The sequence below is a fragment of the Balaenoptera musculus genome, chromosome 1 (genome assembly GCF_009873245.2).
Source record: "Balaenoptera musculus isolate JJ_BM4_2016_0621 chromosome 1, mBalMus1.pri.v3, whole genome shotgun sequence".
NCBI lineage: Eukaryota > Metazoa > Chordata > Mammalia > Artiodactyla > Balaenopteridae > Balaenoptera > Balaenoptera musculus.
In genome coordinates this window covers 73580631-73608192 of record NC_045785.1, presented here as the reverse complement: position 1 = coordinate 73608192, position 27562 = coordinate 73580631, and the positions used below count along the sequence as shown (strand labels likewise).

The window sequence follows — 27562 nt, the reverse complement described above, 5'->3', positions numbered from 1 at the left end:
CCTTCTGAAACACAGGTACTCTGGAGCAGATACTGTATCCTATTCAACCTTTATTCCCATAGACTTGCATAAAGTCTGTCACATATTAGGAACTCAATATGTAGAATGAATGAATGAACAAATGAACAAAGAAAAGAACAATACAGGGACTCTTGAGGAATATTTTTTAAATTAAGATAAAATACTCAAAATAATATGGTACTGACCTAGGTATATTTACCTCCTATAAGTTCCACATTTTCCTATTTAACATAGTTTTTTCTGTTAAAAACCTAAGATTTATTCCCTTGAGGAAACGTGGACACATATGTCTACTAACATTTATTATCACATAGATATATAGACAATTTTATAAATTAAACTAATTATTTATTTTATTAATTTAATGGAATATCAAAATGACTTATGGTCAACTCCTTACTATCTGAAAGAATCTTAATAGCTATGCTGGCTTACCTAGTATCTTTTCATCTGCTGCTTCTGCCACTCAGCCATGGCTTACTTTTCTAAACTGGCTTTCATGCCTCTAATTATCCTGCTGCTGGCAATAAAAAGCAACAATCTGTTTATATCCTAAGTAGAGGACACTGACCAGGAGAATGGGAAAAATGGTTCCTGAACAGGAGGGTAATTTTACACAGTAGATGATCTGCACAAAATGAATCACAGAATCATGGAACTGTATGAGATAATATGTATTTATCATCCAAATAGTGTGGCTGTTTATTTTGACTTTTTTTTCTTTATTTTTTAACCTAAGGAAGACTACTCCAAAATTCTTCTGTCAGTCTATTAAAATAGAATAAATATCTGTTGCTGATTTTCTTTTAAAAAAAAAATAATTGAAAAGTTTAAAGATATGAGATCACTTAACTTGTTCCTAATCAACATTTAAATCTATAAAAATTTTCAATAAAAATGTATTCACTGGGATTCAGTATTAAAAACTAATAAATTCTAATTGTAGTAGAGTCCAATAAGGAAATTAACTTTGTACCTAACTTTACAGATTATACACAAATTACTAAGCTATAATAACCTGTTCACTAGGTTTATAAATGCTTATTCAGAGGAAATACTGAAGAAATAAGTTAATTTCTAATATGAGAAAAGACAAATACAGCATTTTGTTCATCTATACAAACTTGTGAGGATCCACAAATTACCAAGATGATGGAAAGATGGGTTGGCATTTTGATTACATGTAAAGACAGCTATGCTCTAAACGTGTGGTGTCCAATATACCAAACACTAACTGCCACATGTAGGTTAAAAATTCAGTTTCTCAGTTGCCCAGGTTACATTTCAAGTGCTCAATAGCTGCATGTAGCTAGTGGCTACCACATGAAACAATACAGATAGAAACATTTCCATCACAGCAGCAAGTTTGATTGGGTAGTGCTATTGTAAACCATGGTAAAATGCAAATTTCCAAATACTTTTAAAATGGCAATATAAGTTCAAAAGTAACTTTTCAATTGGCTATTTCACAGAAAGGGAAAGTATACATTTACAAATGAGAAAAAAAGAATTAAACACAAATATTAATGAAGGCTTTAAGTATACAAAATTAATTTTCTATGGCTTAATTTGAAATTATACCATATTGAATCTGAAAAGACTTTCAAGGTAATTTAATCCTTCATCCTCAATTTACAGAAATTGAATCTAGAAGACAGTACAAGGAAAAATAAACTCTTTCATTTAAGATATCTACTATATCCAAATAAAGACACTATTGAAAACCACCAAAATTGTCTATAATAATAAACTGATTAAAATGAAGTAAAAGCTATTCTGTGTATCTTAGAATCAGATTTTCCATTGGATGCAGAGGCTGTTTGCACAGTGGTTAGGATTTCAGGTTCCGGGGTTAACCTGCCTAAGTTCAAACATTACTCCTTGACTTACTAACTGTGCAACCTTAGACAAGTCATTTAAGCTCTCTGAGCCTCCTTTTTCTCATCTATAAAATGGAGAAATAACTAAACTATATCATACAGTTGAAAAGATTAAGTGAAATTATGCATGCAAAGTACTTAGAGAACCTGGCACATAGTAAGCCTTTAAAAAAATGCTAGTTTTTATGAAACTTGCATTTTGGTTGAAACTAGTCTACTGGTGACTTTCTTTAACTTCCATTCACCTTCAAAATTTCTTAAGACAGAGAGACTCTGGAAGACATTCAAAAATCATTATATGAACACTGGCTTACAGGTGGCTCTACCACTTGCAGTCATGGGAGAATCTGCATCCAAATCTCTACCAACACTTTACGCATAGGTCTCAACACCTTGGCGCTAAGAGTGTAACATAAAGCCCCCAAGCAACATGTGGTGGGGGGTAGAGGAAATCTAATGTTTGTTTGTTTGTTTTTTAATGAAATAAACAAACAAAAAAAACCCTCCTAGGCTAAAATAGGTGGCATCTGTTTTTATGTTGGGGACTGTGAGTAAAGTAAAAAGTGGGAGACAGGATAAGTAAAACAATTTTGAATGACAAGTTTAAAATTTCTCAGAGAATTGTATGCTCACTTATTTTTCTAAAATTTATACTTCTGCATATTAGCTGAAGTTTAAATAACTACAGTCAGATTTTGAGACACATATTTTTTACTAGAGTAATTTTTTAAAAATACACAGAACAGGTATGTAAAAGTAACAGTTGCTCTTTCATTAAGTTTTAAGACATATCAATACAATTTCCTAGTTCACTACAGTAGAATAATAGGTACCCAACTTAATGTGATCTCCAGAAACTGTGGAGATGAAAATGAAATCTCCCCGGCTTTCAAGTCTTACCCCAGAAAATGTTTTATTCTAAGTGTAGGGGGATAGATTTCAATAGAGTACAACATAAGCACCAGATGGTCAAAGCTAACTAAGACCGTTCTCAAATATTTTTATGCCCAGCTTCATTCTTCTGGAATATTTTTAGAACTAAGCTCCAGAGTCACCTGTATGAGGCATGGGCCAAACCTCAAATCCTAACTGGCCTGATATTTTTATCATCATTTCAAATCAAACATTTTCCTATTGGTAGTTTTCAGGCACTTTGGCTTTGAAATGGAATGATTACACAGGCTGATCTCTAGAATCACTTATATTTCTATAAGTTTATGCTTTTATGTATCAGCTGAAGTTTAAATAACTACATTCAAATTTCGAAAGGCATATATTTTCAAAAGTAATTTTTAAAAACTATACAGAACAGTTAGGTATATAATGGTAAAAGTTGTTCTTTCATTAAGTTTTAAGATATATTGATAAGATTTCTTTGTTCACCACAATAGAACAGCAGCAACATGCACCTGATAACATTGCTCCAAATGAAATTACAAACTGATCAACATGTGACACTTGCAATGATTGTCCCAATGAGACATAGCTTGCTATTTTCTTTTATCACTTCACAACATTTATTCAAACTACTATAATGACCTTCAATTTCCATAAATAAACTTATATAAAAAGCTGGCTAACATACTTAAGAACTAGGCTATCACTAACAGTTAAAGCTTAGGAAAGAATTTATTCACAGGAATCATTTCAAGATATTTTGATAAACATCTAAAGTTTCCTTTCGTTTCCTGTAAACAGTCCAAGATTATCCCATAGCTACAAGCTTCAAATTAATATGTCTAGGGGAGAATTAGTTTGGTAACTTAAAAATGGAAATATATAGATCACAAAAGAGTCTACTATCACTGTTAAAAATATAAACACTGTACAGGCCAGCACTTGTTAATAAAAATCACTGGTATGATTCCATTACCAAGCACACTCTTTGTAATACAATTAGCACATGTTTTACCTTTAGCTTTAAATTAAAAAGGAAAATGATGAAAGGCACAAGTAATTCTTTACTTTCCGCATTTTTAATACTTTTTGTACAGTTAGTTACTACATTTGTGCAATTAAAGAAAAAAAAAACACTAAAATTCTACCTCTATATTGGCTTTTTAAAATCTCCGTATCACATATTAAAGACATTAAACTTTTCTGGAGTTCCTGAAAATTAACACCACAACTTTACTGGTGAAACACAAACCACATAATCTGATCTAACTATTCACATTAAACAAAATGAATGACTAGATCTTTCCCAATCGATTCCGCTTTACTGATACCGAAAAAAGCTATTTCCTTCATGCTAAATTATGAAATTAACCTAAAACATAGTAAAAACATAGAAGCATTAAAAGATACTATTTACACAAACCAGAATAAATTCATCAGGCATTCCCTCAAGTGCTGAGATGTCATTTACTCCCGGTCACACAATGAATACTATTTGTTTTCTGTTCATCCTGAATTATCAAATCTGAGTTGAACCTGGCAAAGGCAAAAACCATCCAGATTGACTGACGGATTGATTGATAGATAAATAAATAAATAAAACCATATAGCCATATAGAAATTCATGACTCTTTACTGTTTGGTGTAAAGTGTAGAGTGCCTGCACTTTCAGCTCTCAGAAGAAATCCACCATATTCTGGAAGCACTTCAATTCAGAGTGACCTTTAAGTTTTACAGACATTGTAGCAAATTCTTTCATGTCTCAAGAAAAGGCAAACCTGCCTTGCTTTTTTTCTCTAGTGGGAAAAGTTTTTGTTTACTCTTATTATATTTTCCACTCCTAATCTGAAGAGATGGAGGCTCTCTAAAACGTAGTTGCCCACTTAGGATTAACCTCACCTGCGGAGGACCAGACCCGCAGCCCCTCACCTGATGATAAGATTGGGATGGACCCAAGTGATGGAGGGAAAAGAGCCAACTCTGCTCACAACACTACCTGTGGCTCCCAAAGAGGGGGCCCGCGTTTTGGGGGGGTAGGGAGCGAGGGCTGGGATGGTCCAAGAGACTTCTTTATCCGGACCATATTTGGGGAAGTATCTAAGCATAGGAGACCCCCCGCCCCCGCCCCGCGCTCTAGTGAAAGACGGAATTGCGGGGACCGCTCTCCTCCCTTGCCCTCTCCATCCGGCCCTCGGCGCTCAGCCCTCTCGCCGGAGCTGGGGGGAGGGGGTGGAAGAGGAAGGCAGCGGGTCCCCAGGGTCCCCTCGAGTGGCTCCCGGCGGCCGCTGCGAGGCCTGGACCGTGTCAGCGGCCTCCGGGCTCCGACCCGGAGGGGCGCTCGGTGCCCCGTTCCGGCCCGCCCGGCGGGCCCCCAGACCCAGCCCTTGACTCACCGCTCTCCACCTCGCTGCCTTTCTTGGCGGTCGCCGCGTTCCCCATGACTGGGACGATGAAAGGAAGGGGTCAGGGAGGGGAAGGGGAGCCGGGGGCGTCCCCGCCGCTCCACAGGCTGAGGCAACTCCTGCTTCTGCACCGGTCAGAGCGGTCAGTGCTCTCGGCGCTGGCGCCCGGAGCGCGGGCGGGAAGACTGGGCCGGTTCTGAGGCCAAGGCTTCAGCAAACTCCTCAGCCCCGGCGGCAGCAGCGATAGCAGCGGCAGCAACGGTGGCGGCGGCGACGGCTCCGACGGGCAGACACTCCCCCTTCCCCCGCCCCGCCCCCCCTGCGCGCCCCCCGGCAGCCGCGCGCCGGGGCCCCGACCCTGTCCCTCTTCACCAGCGGGCGCGCGCGCCGGAAGTGACGTGCCGGCCGGGTACAACGGCGGCGGGCTGAGGGGGGCCGAGCCGAGGGCAGCGGACTCGGGTAACCCCGGCTGGCACCTCAGCGGCCCACCGAGCCGGGACGTGGTGGCCCGGACTTGCTCTCGGATGCCCATCCTCGAGATCTGGGAGGCGGCGTGGGGACCGTTAGCTTTGAGGAACCCGTCGTCTCTCAGCCTGGCGTCCCCCACGCCCTGGAGATCGCACGCGAAGGGAGCCCCCTGGTTCGCGCCACTGGGCTCTGCGGACTGGTCGGTATCAGCCGCGGGAACAAGCTCGTCCCTAATCCTGATCGTGATTCCGAGCCTGTCTTTGCCTCACAGATCCGGGTGTTCACCGAGCCCACCACGTTGTCCTCCTGGTTCTTAGGCACCAGTCACAAGCCCTTTAATGTTCCCAGTGCAGTTTTCATTCGCTGTGGTTTTGCGGGATCGCTCTCAGGTTTTGTCAAATACCCCAGAGAGAAAGGAAAGTATTACTATTTCTACACAATGTCTGTTGATGTGAATCATTGTAGTTAGCAGCTCTCTGTGTAGATGTCAAAATAAATGCATTCCCAATTGGTAACTGCGTTTTTCTTAATATACATCTTGAATTTGTGAATAGTTTTACTTACCAGGTTAATTTTTTGCAGCACTCTAGTATTTTTTGTTGCATGTTTCTTTGAATTTTGCGCCGTGAGCATTTATTCTAAATTTAGTGTAGAAAGACTGTAACTTCCCGAGGGGCAGAGACTACTAAATTTATTTTGTGTCCCCAGGACACCAGGCACAGCAGGTATTTAATGGATACTTGATGACTTGAAAGTAAGCAGAGGAAATCTCTCAGAATTTTTTTTTGAAATAGCTTTCATTACTGACAAAAACAGAGTGGTAACTGTAGACGTTTCTCAGTAAGTTCTTCCTGCTGTTTCTTATTACTATTTCTGTTAAATTAATTTAACAAAGGTTTATATCATGTATACTGTATTCCAAGTACTACCATGCAGGTAGCAACTCATTTGATCCTCAAGAACCCTATGAGATATGGAGTTTTACTATAATTATTTCACTTATGAACAAACTGAGGCACAGAGAAGTTAAGCAATTTACCCTAGATTACACAGCTATTATCTCTTTGAAGCAGGATTTGAACCTAGGTAGTTGGGCTCTAAAGTCTGACTTTTTGTCCATAATGTTATGTAGATGTTATGGTAAACAGCTTTCTCTCCATTTAAAATTACCTTGACTTGAAAAGATGGATGCATAATGAGTTTATTTCTTGGGGAAGTTCATTATTGTTTTCTGGGTTTCCATTAAATCCAAGTAATATAAAAATTGTAGAGAAGGAAGGATTTAAACTAGCTGTGAGGTATTGTGTCAGCATGCAACAATGTTGCAACAATGTCACATCCTTCCAATCACATTTAGTTTTGTGTGGTGGATGCGATGTTTTGCCCTACATACATAGGAAGTTCAATAAATAGCATTAAGCCATATACCAAGTTAAAAACAACTTTTTTATATACTTTATTCTGGATAGAATCTTTCTAGAATCCTGGAAGACTCATACTGCCCTCATTGGGGTAAGTTTTAAAATGTATTCCTTTTTAGAGACCAGCTTTAATAAAAGAGTGGTTATATGCATAATTTGTCCCTATCCTTAACATAATTTTGAATTCTAGCTCTCTAACAAGAGGGTAGCCATCTGTTTTGTAAATGATTAATTTGCAGAAGAAACAGTTGACAGGGATTACAGAGTTAAGATACATTATAACTACATCCTAGAAAATTAATAAACAAAAAATTCAGCTTTACAAATTTCTCCCTTTCTCAATTTAACTTTATCATTCATTGTTTAAGAAATTAAATTAATTGTTAAGAAAGAAAATGATCATCAACAATTGGAAATATCTTGGGTATTTTTCCGTATACTATTATTTCTGGTTTTTTATATTAACTTACACTGCTGCTCTGATTCAAGGAAGACTATACTTCAAGAGTATAGTTTCATGAATCGTCTTCAATTAGTAAACATTAACAATCATCTAGTTGTAATTATATACAAGTTGCTTTTTCATTATTAGAGAAGAGTTCTCTTTAGGAATCCATTGTTTATATAGCATCTAAAAGACTATGTATCAAGAATTGTTTATTTACACCTAGAAAGGGCAGAAATTTCATTAACTGTACAGTTATTCTTGAATAACTGGAGCTAGAATGGGGCAACTGCTATCCTTTGCCACTAATGCCTTTTCTATAACCTGGACAAGCACAAAGGTAGAACTAAATCTTGTTTCCCTAGGAAAGCAGATGCAGAAAAAAGGAAGTGATACGGAGAAAAGACTTTGAGTTCCCTTCTGTATAATATTTTATCTAAGAACATACAGCACTATGTAGCAGGGAAAATTGGACCAGTGGTAGTTGCTTTGGAAATAATTATCCTTACATTTTCTAGTAATTTATGAAAACACTTTCACATGCCATTTTTTATCTGATCCCACAACAAACCTACATGAGCAAGACAAGATTATATTAGCCACAATTTACAAATGAGAAAAAAGTTCAAAGAAGTGAAGTAACTGGGCCAAGTTCACTCAAATGGTAAGTGACAGAGCACTAGGTTATATACCATTAATGTGTGAAACAAGTGTAATCTCAATCTCATTAAGATTAGGTTTTATTATCCACATTTTGCAGATGAGAAAACTGAGCCTTAGGAACAAAGAGTCTAGGTCCTGTATTCTTCCTAGAGTCACCTTTTCAGAAAAGAGTGAGAAAGTGGGGAAAAATTAGTAAATTGTTATTCCTATTTATTTTGTAGTTTTTACTTATACTATCAACTAGATTTCCAAGTCCTTTTAAAAAGTAAACACCCTCAAAAACAATGTATGTCAAAAATACTTGTTTTTCCTTTACAATCACCAGGACAGGTAAACTGAAATTGATAATCGTTGGAAAATATGACCAGGTCATTTTGTTTTTATATTGTATTTTACATCAAGTAAGTGCAAATGAGAATTTATTTAACCATCATAAAATAATGATTATTTTGAAAGATAACTAGTAATCCACACAGTCTAATATTTCATTATTATACAGTATTATATGTCCTGGACCTAATGATACCACATTAAGTATCAAAGGGCAGAATAGTACTTCCAAAGTGAGGAAGTAATTTTATAGTTAATAAATTACAAATATGATAATTGTTCAAATCATTCTAGTACAGTGCAAAGTTTTCCAGTTGAGCATAATCCTAATCCCTTTGTTCATAAACAAATTTATTATCTGAAGTTTGATATTCACCTTTTTGGGTATTCCCTTACAGATGAGGTGACTAAAATAGTTGACTGTGGTTAAGTAACCTGCTCAAAGTCAACAAAAATGAACTTGTACCAGAGTGGAGTTATAGCTTATTTCTTGGATAGGGACTAGAATACAAACTGAAAATGTTAAGGAAAAAAGAGAAAACCTGGAGGGGAGAACAAAACCAACAACTTTTTTTCCTTTCTTAATATGTAATACACTCAGAAAAGTATATGTTTGGGATATTCTGATTTTACCAGTGTGTTTTGTCAAAACTATGACTAAATTTCTGCTCTTTCAGTTCGGCACTATGCATTTTTAGAGAGTAACTCGATCAAAAAATAACACTCAAATTTACAAAACTTTTTCTTCTTTATGAAATCACCAAACAGATGGGGCATGAACTTTCATGAAATCTCAGCTTTTACAACTGAAGCCCATCTGTGACCAAGGTGAATCTGGCCCACTAAATTAAAACTATATTCATATTATTGATAGCGACAAACCAGAGTGGTATGTAGTAAAGTAGAAAGGGTTTGAGCTTTGTAGTCAGAAAAATCCGAGTACATCTTTTGGTACAGCCGCTATCTGAGACCTTCACATAAATTACTTTATTCCCCTTTGCCTTAGTTTCCTAAAGTGTGAAGTTATGTGGATTAAATTAAATCACCTATGAAAAGCACCTAGGATAACTTGTTGTATAATAGGTACAATAATCCAATAACATTCTATGTTTTCTTGCATTTATGTTTCAATAACAATCATTCAACAAATATGATTACAACAAATTTAATGAGTCCTTACTATATGCAAAGCATGATGGGCTACAAAGGTGAATAAAATCTGTGCCCTGCCCTCAAGAAGTTTTTGTTTAAGGCAAGAAAGACACATTAAGCAGTTAAGAAACTGCTTAAGCAACTAAGCAATTATGTAAAGCAAGACTCATTAACTTTGTACTATAATGTAAATAAATCACTGAGGAAACATAAGAAAAGTGTTGTTAAATGGTCAACCACATAGAGAATTTAGCATTGGATTTTGTTCTTAAACAAGTGGGGGAAATCATTGAAAACTAAGAACAGCAAACTCAGAGCAGGGGTTTGTATGACTGTCCTTAGATCAAAAGATGCTATGGAAGGAGTTGTAAGAGTTGCAACCTTCCCACCGGAATATAAGCTACTTTGTCTTCACTATATCTACTGTATCCAGAGTGATGTCTGAAAAAAAAGTAGGTGCTTATTCATAAGTGAATGAATTGTAGTTTCAGACTAAGATCATGCTCATTTGGGGAAACCTTACATGCCTTTTAAGAAATGTGGACTTCGTTCACTATGCAATAAACTCTGAAGATATTTAAAGAAGTGAGTGATATAATCCACATTTTATTAGTAAGCTAACTTTGATAGCAGTGTGTTGGATATATTAGATGATCAATAGACTGTCAGCAAGCAGACGTGTAAGGTAGCAGTTGTAATAGAAGAATGACATGAAATCATTGAGTGGTGTAGCAGCAGTGGAAGAGAAAAGAAAGGATGCATGTGAGACATTTGAATGTAAGAGTAACAGGATTAAAAAATTATTGGGTTGGCCAAAAGCTTCATTTGTTTTTTTCCATAAGATGGCTCTAGTAGCACTTAGTTGTCTTTAACTTCATTCAAAATAATTTTGTTAGATTGTATGTGACAGCTGTCATATCAGCATGCATTTAAAAAAAGACTCATCAAAACTGGTGAATTTTTGTATAGCCATTTTAATATTGAAGGTGGAAGAAAAAAAGCAAGATTTTCAGCATATTCTGCTTTATTATTTCAAAAAAGGTAAAAATGCAACTGAGACGCAAAAAAAAAAGACTTGTGCAGTGTATGGAGGAGGTGCTGTGACTAATCGAACATGTCAAAAGTGGTTTGCGAAGTTTCGTGCTGCAGATCTCTCTCTGGACGATGCTCAACTGGGTAGACCAGTTGAAGCTGATAGTGATCGAATCAAGACATTAACTGAGAACAATCTACGTTATACCACGTGGGAGATAGCCGACATACTCAAAATATCCAAATCAAGCGCTGAAAATCATTTGCACCAGCTTGGTTATGTGAATCACTTTGATGTTTGGGTTCCACGTTAAGTTAAGCAAAAAAACCCTTCTTGACCGTATTTCCACATACGATTCTCTACTTAAACGTAATGAAAATGTTCTGTTTCAAAAACAAATTGTGACGGGCCATGAAAAGTGGATACTGTACAATAATGTGGAACGGAAGAGATTGTGGGGCAAGCGAAATGAACCACCACCAACGACACCACAGGCTGGTCTTCATCCAAAGAAGGTGATGTTATGTATATGGTGGGATTGGAAGGGAGTCCTCTATGATGAGCTCCTTTCGGAAAACCAAACGATTAATTCCACCAAGTATTGCTTCCAATTAGATCAACTGAAAGCCGCACTTGATGAAAAGCATCCAGAATTAGTCAACAGAAAACACATAATCTTCCATCAGGATACCAAAAGACCACATGTTTCTTTGTTGACCAGGCAAAAACTGTTACAGTTTGTCTGGGAAGTTCTGATTCATCTGCCATATTCACCAGATTTTGCACCTTCGGATTTCCATTTATTTAGATCTTTACAAAATTCTCTTAATGCAAAAAAATTTCAATTACCTGCAAGACTGTAAAAGGCACCTGGAAGAGTTCTTTTCTCAAAAAGATAAAAGGTTTTGGGAAGATGAAATTTTGAAGTTGCCTGAAAAATGGCAAAAGGTAGTGGAACAAAAGTGTGAATACGTTGTTCCATAAAGTTCTTGGTGAAAAGGAAAAATGTTCCTTTTATTTTTATTTAAAAACCGAAGACACTTTTTGGCCAACCCAATATTAGGGCTCTTTAGCATAATACAAATGATAGAAGCCCAATTCAAACTACCTTAAGAAAAAGTCAGCAAAATTTATTGGGTCAAAGAACTGGAAAGTCTAGATTGGACATAGTTTTAGGCTTAGGTTCAAGGCTATGTACTCCACTTATTCATCCTATTCTATTTATATATTGAGTGTATTCTGCTAAATAGGCTGTCTCCACATGACAGGTTTACATTCTCCCAGCTTAGCAGCTTAAAGAACAATGCCTTCTCTTTCCCAATATTGATCTATTATAAATATATTATACATATTTGTTCTGTATAGATCACATGACCATTCCTGTGAAGAAAGGAGGCAGGGTACCATGATTGACATAGAGTGAGAGAAGTGCAATTTTCTAGAAGAAATTGTCATATAGAGTAGACAAAAACAACAGATGCTCAATACAGTGAAAAGAAGAAAGAGTTAAAACTCTCAGTCAATCGTCCATCCTGGGTGACTGGATAACAGACATCAGGAATGAAGGAGAGGAAACTAGTTTTTAAATTAATGAGAGATGTGTGATTCGGGTCATACTGAGTCTGAGTTGGTCGTGTAACATCTATATGGGGATAACGAATAGCGGGCAAATGTAGCGTTAGATCAATGCAGGAGTCGTAAATTCAGTGTAAAAATGAGAGTCAAAGCCACAGCTCTGAATGAAATCTCATAGAGGGAAAATATAAAGGGCAGAAAAAGGCAGCTAGGAATGGGCAGTTATAGAAAAAGAAGAAAGAGGAATGCTAAAAGAATCCTGGTGTGGTAGGACCCTGGAGTGGACAGACAAGCGGAAAGAGGACCAGGAAATGCAGTCACACAAGTGAAGAAAGAAAGTGGGCTATCAATTTGATTGACTGCATACTAGAAATCGACTTTCTGCATACTAGAAATCTAACTAATGTAAGCAAACAAATTTATTGAAAGAATATGCAGTTGCTTGTAGGAAGGAAAAGAAAGCTAAAGAACCAGGCTTGGCACACTCAAGAAACAGGCAGCCCCACAGAATCAAATAGTAGTTGCTGCTTGACATTTTCCCCTGAAATAGCCAACGGAACAACAACAAAAAATATACTGTTTTCAGTCTTGTTCCTTTCCCACAATTTAGTTTCTAAGGAGCGAATTCGGTTGCTACCTTGGGTTAAGTTTCTGCTTCTTCCTCAGAACAAGGCAACTGATTAGCAGTCCCATGGAACACATCAGTGGGGAAGCAGAAATTTCCCAGAACCAAAACAAGATGGAATAGAAGCTGAGCACTCAATAAGACAACAGTGTCCCCTGCAGAGGATTTATTAAACAGTGTTCGTAAAGAGAAATATTTCCCCTCAATGGAGTTATAATGGACTACCCTTTCTCTCCTCCAAAAAATGTGCTGGACTTTATCATAAAATCATAGATTTTTTTTGTTTAAATATACCAGAAATATTTTGTTTCCTGATATGGTAGGCAGAATAATGCCCTTCCCAGAAATGTCCATGTCCTAATTCCCAGAATCTGAATATGTCACCTCGAATGACAAAGGGAAATTAAGGTTGCAGATGGAATTAAGGTTGCTAATTAGCTGGAAAAAATTCTTCCACTAAAACTCATTATCCTGGACTATCCCTGTGGGCCCAATGCGGTCACAAAGGTAAAAAGTGGAAGAGGGAAGAAGTCAGAATGATGTTATAAGGACTCAGTGCCATTGCTGACTTTAAAGACGGAGGAAGGGGGCCAAAAGTCAAGGCATGTGGGCAGCCAATAGAAGTTAGAAAGAGCAAGGAAACAGATTCTCTCCTGGAATCTCCAGAAAGGAATCCAGCCCTGCTGACATCTTGAGCCCAGTGAGACCCAGGTCAGATTTCTGACTTATTGAACTGTGAGATAATAATTTTGTGTTGCTTTAAGCCACTAAGTTTATGGTAATTTGTTACAGCAGCAATAGAAAATTAAGACACCCCACACCATTTTAAAAATAGAGTAAACAGAGAGTTAGGTTAAATAATTTGCTAAATGGTCAAGACTGAAACCCAGGCTCTAGATTCTAGCCAGTGTTCATTGCACTTCACACAGAGGTGTTAGAAATTCTTACCACTGAAAGTCATTATTTGGAAACACTGATTTCCTGGAAACAGGATAAAGAAGGAAAAGGAAGTTTAATTGCCTTCTAAATTATTCTGTTAAATAACTATTGAGTGTCTAATTAAAGAGAATGAAGTTTAAATAAAACTTAGTTTCTCTGATCTGGAAGTTTAAGGGGTTATTTAAATAACATCTGTGAAATGTGGCAGAACCATGGTTGGAAATTAAGGTGATTTTTATTTATTTATCTATTTATTTATTACTTTAAATCTGGCAACCACCCTTCTCAATATTCATTTCCAAATGTTTTAGCTTATACTGTGTACTACTTATAACCACAATTACTCTCTAAGAAATGTTGACTCTTGCTAAATAAAGGGTGCTATTTTTTTTTAAAGAATAATTATGCAAGTTTATGAGTGGCTAGGGAAAGTGAATTGCTCAGTCTAATTAAGGGATAATTCAAAATTCCAGAGTAATCCAGGAGGAAGGGAGTGAAGAGGAGAGATAGGAAAGGAAGAATTAGCAAGATGTCAGGAGACTGGGGTTTTTATATGGAATGGTGCAGACAATGGCAGCTAAAAGCTCTAACGTGACTCTTAAGTTGTTTCCTATGTAGCACTTAAGGTAGTCCCCAGATCTTAAACTAAATTTCTGCTACATGAAATAGCTTTGTATTTGTGGTTGCTCTGAAGGAAATGATAAAGTACAAAGGAAAATTTTGCCTTTGACTTTAAATTATGGTGGAAAAGTGAATAGCCATAAGCTATTGTAGAGCAAAGAACAAAAATTCCTCAGAGGCAGGAAATCGAAGCCAGACAAGTCCATGAAAACATAAGCCAATGTGAAGTCTGTACAATATTATAAGGAGGGCTTTGGATACTACAGTCCATGTAATGGATTTGAATCAATGTTTTGTAGAGAATTAAGTAGCTGGATGGGCTACACAACCACCATCACCACCACCACCACCAACAACGACGACATTTGTAATTGTAACTAAAAAGTATAGAAGGTTCTCTATGTACCAGGCTCTGCACTAAACCCTGAAAATACATTACGTCATGTAATTCACATAGCAATCCCATGAAGTAGAAACTATTATATTCCCATTTCACGAGATGAACACAAGACATAGAGAGATAAAGTAACTGGCCCAAGATTTTACACCTAGGAAATGAAGAACTAGATGTACTTCATTTGAATCCAGATTGGTCTCATCCCAGAACTTTAATCAGTAAACTCAGCATTTCTAAAAGTCTGGTCCAGACCATCTGCATTACTATGATTGGGGAGTGCTTGTTTTAAAAATGCAGATTTCTGGACCCAATCCAAGCCTATTAAATATGAATCATTTGTGTGGGTTCTAATTAGTCTACTTCTTAACAAAGTGTAATCCTTGTGTGTGTGTGTGTGTGTGTGTGTGTATGTGTAATCCTGATGTGTTTAAGTGTGAGACTTATGCGTACTTAGGTTTGAGAACCACTACCCTACCCTACTGTGTTGCATTCAAAGTCTTAACTGCCCTAGATTAACAGTCCTAACACAGGTTGTTCAACACCCTTGAGAATACTTAGGATAGTACTGAACTTCTAGTATTGGTACTGAAAATTTATCTAGTGTACTCATTCTTTGCTATCTATTTATACGTGTATACAATATGGGGAATCAGTGAGAAAAGGGTTGAAGATAGAAAACTAACAATTATTGAGTCTTACTTTGGGCCCTATACTGTGCAAAACACTTACATAAACTCATTTAATGCCAAATAATTATCCAAGCTACCTACCACCCCAACTTCCAGATAATACAGAACATCAGGTCTTCAGATTTCTTTTGTGTAAATAACTTCATTAGTCTTATAATTGAGACAGGATGGGACCTGGGACCCCTTGCTGCAGTGCTGCAATGTTTACACGTGACAAACCTCTCCTTGAACAACAAAATACAAAGAAACTATAAGGGACTAAAAATAACTACGTGCATGCGCAGTTAGGGCAAATTCTGGACAAAAGATACAAAAACACCAAAAAGGCCCAGCTGTCACTTCTGAAGAGCTGGGAGCAAAAACTGGGTGGGGGCAGCAAAACCGGGGTATTGCGCATGCCCCCTGCACTCAACACCACAAAGGGGTGGGCCAACCACCTAAGCCACCCCTCCAGCCTGACCCTTGGACCCACCCCTACCCTCACCACATATAAGGAACAAGCTTGCCCCCCCTCAGGGAGCGAGCAAGCAAGCAAGGCAACCTATTACTTGTTCTCACTACCCCCTGCTGCAGCAGAGACCCCAGTAAAGCTTTGCCTGAATTTCTTGTCTGTCCTCTAGTCAATTTCTATTGATTGGGGAAGGCCAAGAACCCTGGTTGGTATTATAACCAGTCTCTTAACCCCGTCTCCCCTCTTTCTCCCATCTCTTCTATTAAATATTCTTCAACTGTTAAAGAGATCATATCTAACAAATAGTGTGTAAAATACAAAGTGCAAATTCATTAATAATAGTAATAATAATAAACCAAAATCCATGTATCCATATCCAGACCAGAAACAGAATATTACCATACCTCAGATGCATCCTGAGACCTTCTCATTCATTTTCCCCATCCAAAGATAAGCAGTACCCTGAATTAAAGATTCTCTTGCTTCCCTTTATAGTTATTGTGGGGCTTTCTGTTCTTGTTCTTATTTTGCTACCTAAGTATATAGCTCTTAAAATACAGTTTTTAGTTTTGCCTGCCTTAAGAATTCATAAGAATTCTTCTGTAACTTGCTTCTTTCACCCAACATTTTTTTGAGATATAATCATGATGTATGTACTATAATTCATTCATTTTACATGTTTGTAATATCTTAGGAACACTGTTAACCCTTGAACAACATATGGCTTAGGGGCACAAACCATCCATATAGTGGAAAATCTGTGTATTATTATAGTCAGCTCTCCATAAAGCACTTCCTCAGTATCTGTGGTTTTGCATCCACAGATTCAACCAACTTCAGACAATGTAGTACTGCAGTATATACTGTTGAAAAAAATCCACATATAAGTGTACCCATGCAGTTCAAACCTGTGTTGTTCAAGGGTCTGTTCATACTGTTGTGTGAATATACCATAAATTATATACCCATTATGCAGTTAATGGATATTTCAACTGCTTCTATAATTTTTTGAACAATGTTTCTTATTCTTGCTTATAAACACACATTTGACAATTTATTTAGGTATATAGCTCATAGTGGAACTGCGGGGCTTGTAGAATTTAAGCATGTTAAATTTTCCTGGGTAACAGAAAACTGTTTTCAAAAGTGGTTGTACCGATTTATATCCAATTCCTATTGTTCCACATCCTTCTATATACTTATTTCATCTAACTTTTCAATTTTAATCAATCTGGAAAATGCTTTTAATTTTCATACCAAATAAATTGAATAATTTCGTATGTTTGAGAGCCACTTATGCATCCTCCTACGTGAAATTTCCATTCATTACTTTAACCCACTTTTATATTGCATTGTTAGCCTTTTTCTTATTGATTTTTAGGGGCTCTTCATATTTACTGAATCCTAATCCTCTGTAATCTGAATATGTGGCAATTATCTTCTCTCCACTTATAGTTTTACTTTTTACTTTCTTTACAGTATTTTTATGTATTTAATTTTTAGCTCTATTGAAGAATAATTGACATATAATAAACTGCACATATTTAATGTACAATAAAATTTTAAAAATAAAATACATAAACACGCACTCAAGAAAAAATCATCACAATCATTATAATGAACATAGATATCACCTTCAAAAGTTTTGGCATGCCCCTTTGTAATCCTTATCTTCTGCCCCTCCTTGCCCATTTCCAGTCATGACTTATGTTATTTCTGTCACCGTAGATTAGTTTGCATTTCATAGTATTTTATGCAATGTTCTCATGCAGTATGTACTCTTTTTGTCTGACTTTTTTCACTTAGAATAATAATTTTTAGATTAATCCATGTTGTTTCATGTATTAACAGTTAATTTAATTGTTTAATAGTATTTTAAAATATGGTTATGTTTACACCTATTGATCCACATTTAAATTGTTTCCAGTTTTTCCTGAATTCTACAGAACATACAAGAAAAAAAGAATAATGTCAATTCTACACAAAATTTTTCCAAAAATTGAAGAGGAGAAAATACTTTCCAACTCACTCTATGTGGCCAGCATTACTCCAATACCAAAAACAGGCAAAGACATTATAAGGAAAAAAAAAAAAGCTACAGACCAATATCAATAGTAAACATATACGCCAAAATTCTAAATGAAAATTTAAAAAATCAAATCCAATGATATATAAAAGGGATAATACATCATGGCCAAGTGGGGCTTATCCCAGAAATGCAAGTTTGCCTTACCATTTGAAAATCAATCAATGTAATTCACATATTAACAGAGTAAAAAATTAAAAATACATACAATCATCTCAGTAGATGCAGAAAATCACTTGCCAAAATCCAACTTCCATTTCTGATTGGGAAAAAAACAAAAACCCTCTCAGCAATCTAGGACAAGGGAATTCCTTCAACCAGATAAAATGACATCTACAAAAATCCTACAGCTAACATCACACTCAATGGTGAAAATTCAAATGTTTTTTCCTTAAGGTCAGAAATTTGGCAAAGATGGCTGATCTCACCACTTCTTTTCAACACTTTATACAATTAAGAAAAAAAAAAAGCCATCCAGACTGGAAAGGAAGAAGTAATATTTTGTTTATTTGCAGAAGATTGTCTATGCAGAAAATACAACAGAACTTATATACATATGTATATAAACTTTTAGAACTAATAAATGAATTTAACAAGGTTGCATAATACTAGGTCACGATTTTTAAATCAACTGTATTTTTAGATTTTAGAAAATGAAATTTTAAAATTACAATTTACGGTAGCATCAAGTATGTTAAATACTTAGGAATAAATCTGACCAAAAATGTACAAGACCAACAAACTGAAACTTATTAAATTGCTGCATAAGTTAAAGAACTATATAAACGGAGAGATATTGCATGTACATGGAGCAGAAGACTCAGTTTTGTTAAGATGTCAGTTCTCCCCCAAATTCATCTACAGATTCAATAGACTCCCAAGCAAAATTACTGTAAGTCTTTTATAAAATTAACAAGCTGATTCTAAAATTCATATGGACTTGTAATAGCTAAAACAACTTTGAAAAAGAAGAACTAATTTGGGAGGCTTACCCTACCTGGCTTAAAGATTGTAAAACTATGGTGTACTAGGGTTCTCCAGAGAAACAGAACTAATAGGAGACATATAGATATATATAAATATATGGAAATTTGTTATAAGAAATGGCTCATACAGGCTGAAGGCAAGAAGTCCTACAATGGGCATCTGCAAGCAGGAGAAGAAAAGCTGGTGGTATAACTCAGTCTGAGTCTGAAGGCATGAGGACCAGGGGAGTCAATGGTGTAAGTCTCAGTATGAAGGCCTGGGGAGGTGGGGAGTGCAGCTGGTGTAAGTACAGAGACCCAAGGCCTGAGAACCAAGAGCTCTGTCATCCGCAGGCAGGAGAAAATGGACGTCCTTGCTCAAGAGAATTTACCTTTCCTCCACCTTTCTGTTCTAGTCGGGCCTTTAACAGATTGGCTGATGCCTACCTGCATGGGTGAGGGTGGATATTCTCTACTCAGTCTATTGATTCAGTTGCTAATGTCTTTTGGAAACGCTCTCACAGACACATTCAGAAATAATGTTTCACCAGCTATTTGGGCATCCCTTAGTCCAGTAAAGCTGAAACATGAAATTAACCATCATATACAGTAATCAACAGAATGTTCTATTGGTATAAAGATAGACAAGTAGGTTAATGGAACAGAATAGAGAATCCAGAAAGAGACCTATGTGTGTGTGTATATATATATTTTTTTTTTTCAATTGATTCTTAACAAAGACAAAAAAGATAAGTTGCATATTCAGTGGATAAAGATAGTCTTTAAACAAAATGGTTCCTCAGCAATTAGACATCCATATTAAAAAAGAATTTTGATCCATATGTCACACTATATAGAAAAAATAACTCAAAATATATCATATATACAAATGTAAAACCTAAAACTATAAGAGATTCTTTAGTTAAATTTTATTGATTTCTAGATTGTTGCATTGTTGTCAGAGTACATTCTCTGCATTATATCACTCTATGAATTTGTTTAGAGGGACTTTATGGACAGTTACGTGGTCAAATGTTGTACATGTTAAAAGTCCGCATGAAACAAGCTTTTCCACTAATTAGTAGGAAAATCAGTTCCACAGCAGTATTTCCTCCTGTCATCCCTGAGCTATTGAGCTCACTCTTTTGTAGATTCTTCATTGCCTTAATGAAGAGAATATCCTCTAGGCTCTCCCAGGAAAGAGTCAGGTGGTGGGTTCTCTAGTCTCACATTAAATATCTGTTCAAAATTCTCACATCTGGAGCCTTCTGAGCATTTCTTTAATACTATTCCAAAACATTTCTAGTATCCTTGCTTCCTTTATGTAGGCATCATCAGGTCCAAGCTTCAAAAATGCCGCCTCAAACCATATTAAGACTGGCTCCAGTAGTCCTTGCCAGAATGTTGAATCACAAGGTAATGGGAGGATGTTCCCCATGCCAATAAAATTTCCCTTATCCAGTCTTATATTTCTCCACCTTCACTTCCACCAATCTACTCCCACAGGTGTACTCCTAGTTCCTTCAAGTACTTCTTAGCCAGGATCTGAAATTCCTTTTGTGTATAAAGTGCAGTCAACTTTGAGGTAGTTATGTTCTATAAAGACACTGAACCCTTACTCCTAGGGTAAATGCAGGGTTAGGTTTCTGCTAGCCTTGGGTCACAACATTTTCCTCAACTGATCAATACACAACCTTGTTTTATGTGTGGTTCTGTTTAAAGACACCTTATTTAATATATATCATTGATTAATTAACATTGAACTCACAGCCAACAGCACTATAACTCATGCCTGAATGATGCATATTTAACATATATATTTTCTCCATAAGGCACATTACAGCTTTCCTGAACTTAAGAACACTAGACAGAATTTCAGAACTACCCTTGGGGGCCATTTTAAATAGCAAAATTGCCCAAAAAACCCCCCACAAAACTGTGAAAAATATGGCACTAAATAGACTGGAAAAAGAGCACTTGTTTATCACGTGAGAGCTGAGTGTGGCTTTGTTGGACCTCAGGTGAGTATGCATGCAACAAGTGGCTCAAATCTTTTGAGCTCTGTATATGACCACAAAAGTGCTGTGAATATTGATTTTAGGGTAACAAATAAATTTTAACAAGTAGACAAATTCACAAATATGGAGTTCATGAATAATCAGGATCAACTGTATTTTCCCCTCGAGCAGGGATTACGTCTCCCTGTTCAAGGCAATGAGGAGTGGAGAAAGTAGATCCTGAAGATGACAAGCATTGTCTTTGAGGAACATGTCTCAATTGAGGTTCTTGCAAGATTTTTACCTAAGGGGAGACTGCTTCTTTCTAATAAGAGGCAGGAGTCTGTTCTGCTGTTCAGCATATTCTGGTGGTATTAGTCTCAGGCTTGCCTATGGGTCTTAAGATTCCATCCTTTTACTATCAGGTCCCTGTCTTTGATGCTGGAGACCTGGAAGGGCTGGGCATTCCATCTTAATCATAGCACTGACACTCTTACAAACAGATCTTGAGTCTAATTCTTATATAGCCTGCAGAAAATAAGGATTACCTTAAACACTACTATTAAGTTATAAATATGTGGATTAAGAATTGGATGACCTGAGCTTGTCTTTTTCTTCTTCAAGCTTTTAAAAGAGTTAACGAAAGCCTGCAGCAACTCCACAATCCTTATAATTATCGCTGGTCCCATAATTTTCAAATGTCATGTCTATCCTATAACCCAATGCTGTCTTTCATTTCCACCCTTTCCCAATCACAATCCACCACAGATAAGAGAGAATAACCAGAAAAATTCTAAAAATGAAAAGTAACTGAGAGAGAACTAGCTTTCTTTATCAGATGTTAAAATATATTTTAAAGCCAAGGTAGAGTTATGTCAGCATCATGACAGCATAAGACCACCGTGGTCATTTCTTCCCCCCCCCCCCCACACAAACAACAAAGGGGACAGCATCAGTTCCCTTTGACCTGCACCATGACCACTTGTTTGGGTTATTTAATTTGTCCCAGTTTGGGGGCAGTGGTATGATTTGAGCTTAAAAAATATTGGTACCATTTAAAGTCATTTTCTTCTTTATCCATCTCTCTTAATGAGGTTTCCTGATATTCCACCCTCCAGTCCCTTCATGGGAAGAGTGTTGGATTAGAGAATGGAATTGGTACAAAATTTGAAGTTGTTATTGTTTCAGACTTCAGTACTGGTGATAGTGTCTTAGTCAGGATAAGCTGAGTCATGCTTGACCCTGGGGGTAGGTGATTCACTCAGGATAGGAAAATCTCCTGAGAGCCTGCTTCCCCTCCCCACCCATAATACTGTTAAAAAGTAGGGTGGGGAGAATTCTCTTCAGCTCTTAGGGGGAAAAAAGTGTTCCTAAGTGCAAGAAAGGTGTGATGGGCTTTACTGAGAAAATGTGTATTAGATAAGCTTCATTCAGGCATAAGTTATAGAGCAGTTGGCTGAGAGTTCAACGTGCCCACCCCCCGACCAACAACAAATATTCTTTGAATTTGTTGAATAAAAGTGACTTTGTGGGAGCTGGGGGTCCAGCACCACAGTCCTGGACCAACGCACACAGGAGGAATCTCACCCACCCATGCATCAGGTAATATAGGCAGAGGGACCTTGGTTCCAGCTGTGGACACTGATGTGACCCACATACTAGCTCTAGCCCCTCTCAAGCAGTCTGGAAGCCCCAGGGGAACACTGACTTAGGCAATTACCCATGGATGAGAGAAACTTTGCTGAAGTCCAGGTTTCCAGAGGAGAAGATCCAACATGCCACTGGAGAAAAAAATATGAGTTTTGAGTTTGGATGCATTGGTGTGGGTAAGAGGAACAGTTTGATTTTACCCAAGTCACTCCTCCCCCAAGGGAGGCACAATTTAGGATTAAGAGAACTCTTCCTTGGTCCATGGTTTCTCCCATGGGGGAAAAGGAGAGCATGTGAGTGAGAACCCAGCTTCCCCAGCTGTGTGGATTCTTCCAAAGAGGCTCACTTCTCCCTCACCCCATCTACAAAACTAAATGAAGAGCTCCATGGCTGGGGGACAGGAAGAGTCTGGGAAAGTTACACATAGAATGTTTGGAGAGCATTAAACTGACACTGATCCTATTAACTAAATATAGACTCCATCAAGAAGCCTGCCCACAAAATACTGAGGAAGCCCCACTTGTGGATACCCCTGACTGGGCCACGGGCAACCCCAGCACATCCTGTGCTTTACCCACACACCCTCTCCACTCTGCAGCCAGCACACTGTACATGATCCCAAAGGTGGTGAGCAAAAACAAGCTTTAGAGGATGGCTAGTGAGCATGCACAGAAAGCAGGTCCGAATCTTTGGGTCAGGAAGAGACCACAAACTTAAGCTGTAGCACCAGCTTTGGAAAAACAAAAGAGAGGCTGTCAGGCACTCCACCTGGTGCACTGCAGGGTTGAGAGAAGGCATACAGGTTAAGATTTCTGCCACAAGAGGGAGCAGGTGTAACCATAGAAGGTCTGAGAAAGCCTCAAAATTTCTAGCAGGGCTGATGGAAGGTAATTCTCACCCAAAAGCAGTTAGTAAAGACTGGAAGAGGTGACTGCTATTCATATGCAAAGACAGCAACACAAAATTCTAAGGAACATGAAAAATCAAGAAAACATAACCACAAAAGGATCACAGTAGTCTTCCAGTAACTGAACCCAAAGACACGTAGATCTATCATTTACCCAATAAAAAATTCAAAATAGTCTGAGGGAAACTCAATGAGCTACAAGAAAACACAGAAAGACAACTCAACAAAATCACGAAAACAGTACATCAACAAAATGAGAAATTTAACAAAGAGGTGTAAGTCATAAAAAGGGAACCAAACAGAAATTCTGGAGCTGAAAAATTCAGTGAATGAAATAAAAAATGCAATAGACAGCATCAACAACAGACTTGATCAAGCAGAAGAAAGAATCATTGAAATTGAAGATAAGACTTTTTAAATTGTTTAGTAAGAGGGGAAAAAAAAATAATGAAAGTCTGTGTAATCTATAGTATACCATCAAAATGGCCAATTTTCAAATCATTGGACTTCCAGAGGGAGAAGAGAAAAAGGGGGGGCAGAAAGCTTATTTATTTTTTAATTTTTAATAATTAAAAATTGAAGTATAGTTGATTTACAATATTACATTAGTTTCAGATGTAGAGCATAGTGGTTCAATATTTCAATAGATTATACTCCATTTAAATCTATTATAAAATATTGACTATATTCCCTGTGCTGTACAGTATATCCTGTTGCTTATTTATTTTATACATAGTAGTTTGTGCTTTTTAACCCCTCATCCCTATTCTGCCCCTACTGCTATCCTGTCCCCACTGGTATCCACTAATTTGTTCTCTATATCTGTCAGTGTCTTTCTGTTTTGTTATATCCATTCATCTGTTTATTTTTTAGATCCCACGCATAAGTGATAACATACAGCATTTGTCTTTTTCTGTCTGACAAATTTCAGTAAGCATAATACCCTCTAGGCCCATCCATATTGTTGCAATTGGCAAAATTTCATTCTTTTTTATGGCAGAGTAATAGTCCAATGTGTGTGTGTGTGTGTGTGTGTGTGTGTGTGTGTGTATAGACATACACATATATATGTACATCACATCTTCTTTATCCATTCATCTCTTGATAGACAGATTGCTTCTGTATCTTGGATATTGTAAATAATGCTGTTATGAATATTGGGGTGCCTGTATCTTTTTGAATTTTAGTGTTTTTATTTTCTTCAGATATATACCCAGGAGTGGAATTGCTGGATCATATAGTAGTTTTATTTTTAGTTTGTTAAGGAACCTCCATACTCTTTCCAAAACTGGCTGCACCAATTCACTTTCCCACCAACAGTGTGCTAGGGTTCCCTTTTCTCCACATCCTTGCCAACAGTTGTTATTTGTGGTCTTTTTGATGATAGCCATTCTGACAGGCGTGAGGTGATATCTCATTGTGTTTTTGGTTTGCAGATGATTACTGATGTTGAGCATTTTCCATGTGATTTTTGGCCATCTGTATATCTTCTTCAGAAAAATATCTGTTCAGGCCTTGTGCCCATTTTTAATAGGATCGTTTAGTGGGGTTTTTTTTTTGGTATTGTGTTTTATGAGCTGTTTATATATTTTGAATATTAACCCCTTATCAGTCATATTGTTTGCAAATATTTTATCCCATTCATTAGGTTACCTTTGTGTTTTATTGATGGTTTCCTTTGCTGTACAAAAGTTTTAAAGTTTAATTAGATCCCATATGTTTATTTTTTCTTTTGTTTCCTTTGACTTAGGAGACAGATCCAAAAAATATTCCTATGATTTATGTCAAAGATTGTTCTGTGTATGTTTTCTTCTAAGAGTTTTATGGTTTTCCGGTCTTATACTTAGGTCTTGAATCCATTTTGAGTTCATTTTTGTATATGGTGTTGGAAAATGTTCTATTTTCATTCTTTACATATAGCTGTCCAGTTTTCTCAGCAACACTTATTGAAGAGACTGTCTTTTCCCCATTGTATATTCTTGCTTCCTTTGCCATAGATTACTTTACCATAAGTCTATAGATTTATTTCTGGCCTCTCTATTCTGATCCATTGATGTATGTGTCTGTTTTTGTGCCAGTACCTTACACAGTCACCCAAATACATACATGCACCTCAATGTTCATAGAAGCAATATTTACAATTGCCAAGATACTGAAGCAACCTAAGTGCCCATCAACAGATGAATGGATAAAGAAGATGTGGTGTGTGTATATACATATATATATTCAATTATATATATATATATATATATAAAATGGAATATTACTCACCTGTAAAAAAGAATAAAATTTTGCCATTTGCAACAACGTGGATGGACCTGGAGGATATAATGCTAAGTGAAATAAGTCAGACAGAAAAAGACAAATACTGTGTTATCACTTATGTGGGGAATCTAAAATACAAACAGATGAATGGATATATCAAAACAGAAATAGACTGACAGATATAGAGAACAAACTAGTGGATACCAGTAGGGAGAAGGTAGTGAGGAGGGACAAGATAAGGGTGAGGGGTTAACAGGCACAAACCACTATGTATAAAATAAATAAACTACAAGGATACAATATACAGCACAGGGAATATAGCCAATATTATACAATAACTTTAAATGGAGCATAATCTATAAAAATATTGAATCACTATGCTGTACACCTGAAACTAATAAAATATTGTGAATCAACTATAGTTCAATTTTTAAAAATTAAAAAAAGAAAGAAGAATAAAGCTGGCAACTGAGAAGGAAGAGGTAAAAAATGGTGAAAGGAGTTTTTCAAGCTGAAATGAAAGGTTGCTTATTAATAACATAAAACATTTGAAAGTGTGCAACACACTCATAAAGGTAAGTATATAGTCAAATTCAGAATAATGTAATATGGTGGTGTGTCAACTCTAGTGAAAGGTTAAAGACAAGAGGATTAAAAATAACTATAGCTACACAATTTGTTAATCAATATACAATATAAAATGTGGTTAATTGTGACATCAAAAACAGAAAAGGAGGGGGTAAAAAGATACAGCTTTTGTATGTGATTGAAATTAAGTTATCAGTGTAAAACAAACTGTTATATATATAAGATGTTTTATGTAAGCTTTGTGGTAACCACAAAGCAAAAAACTTACAGTAAATTCACAAAAGATAAAGAGAAGAGAATCAGAGCATACCACTATGGACAATCATCAATTCATAAAGGCAGCAAGAGAGGAAAAAAAGGAACAAGGAAACTAGAAAACAGCCAAAAAATAATTAATAAGATGGCATTAAGAAGTTCTACCTACCAATAATTACTCTAAATATAAGTGGATTGAATTCTCCAATCAGAAGGCATAGAGTGGATGGATGGATTAAAAAAACCAAGACCCAACTATATGCTGCCTACAAGAGACTCACTTCAGCTTTAAGGACACACATAGGTTAAAAGTAAAGGGATAGGGCTTCCCTGGTGGTGCAGTGGTTGAGAATCTGCCTGCCAATGCAGGGGACACAGGTTCAAGCCCTGGTCTGGGAAGATCCCACATGCCGTGGAGCAACTAGGCCCGTGAGCCACAACTACTGAGCCTGAGCGTCTGGAGCCTGTGCTCCGCAACGAGAGGCTGCGACAGTGAGAGGCCTACGCACCGCGATGAAGAGTGGCCCCCACTCGCCGCAACTAGAGAAAGCCCTCGCACAGAAACGAAGACCCAACACAGCCAAAAATAAATAAATTAATTAATTAATAAAAAAAAGTGAAGGGATAGAATAAGGTATTCCATGGAAGTAAAACCAAAAGAAAGCAGAGGAAGCTATAATTTTATCAGACAAAATAGACTTTAAGCCAAACACGGTAACTAGAGACAAAGAAGGTCATTACATAATGATAAAAGGGTCAATTTATCAAGAAGATAAAACAATTGTAAACATATATGCACCCAACATAGGAATACTTAAATATATTAAGCAAATACTAACA

The 27562-nt window shown here is 36.9% G+C and overlaps 1 protein-coding gene across 3 annotated transcripts in view; it reads right to left on the bottom strand.

Annotated features, from left to right (window-relative positions):
- PRKACB (protein kinase cAMP-activated catalytic subunit beta) overlaps nucleotides 1-5507 on the bottom strand; it is a 148830-nt gene extending 143323 nt beyond the window's left edge. The window contains exon 1 of one of the 3 annotated variants that reach the window (XM_036869146.1): nucleotides 5192-5507. In XM_036869146.1, coding sequence (XP_036725041.1) covers nucleotides 5192-5237 — 46 coding nt within the window. In that variant the 5' untranslated portion in view covers nucleotides 5238-5507. The remainder of the gene's footprint in view (nucleotides 1-5191) is intronic. The other 2 variants (XM_036869115.1, XM_036869156.1) reach the window with 2 other exon arrangements.
- Between the last annotated feature and the right edge of the window lie 22055 nt (nucleotides 5508-27562).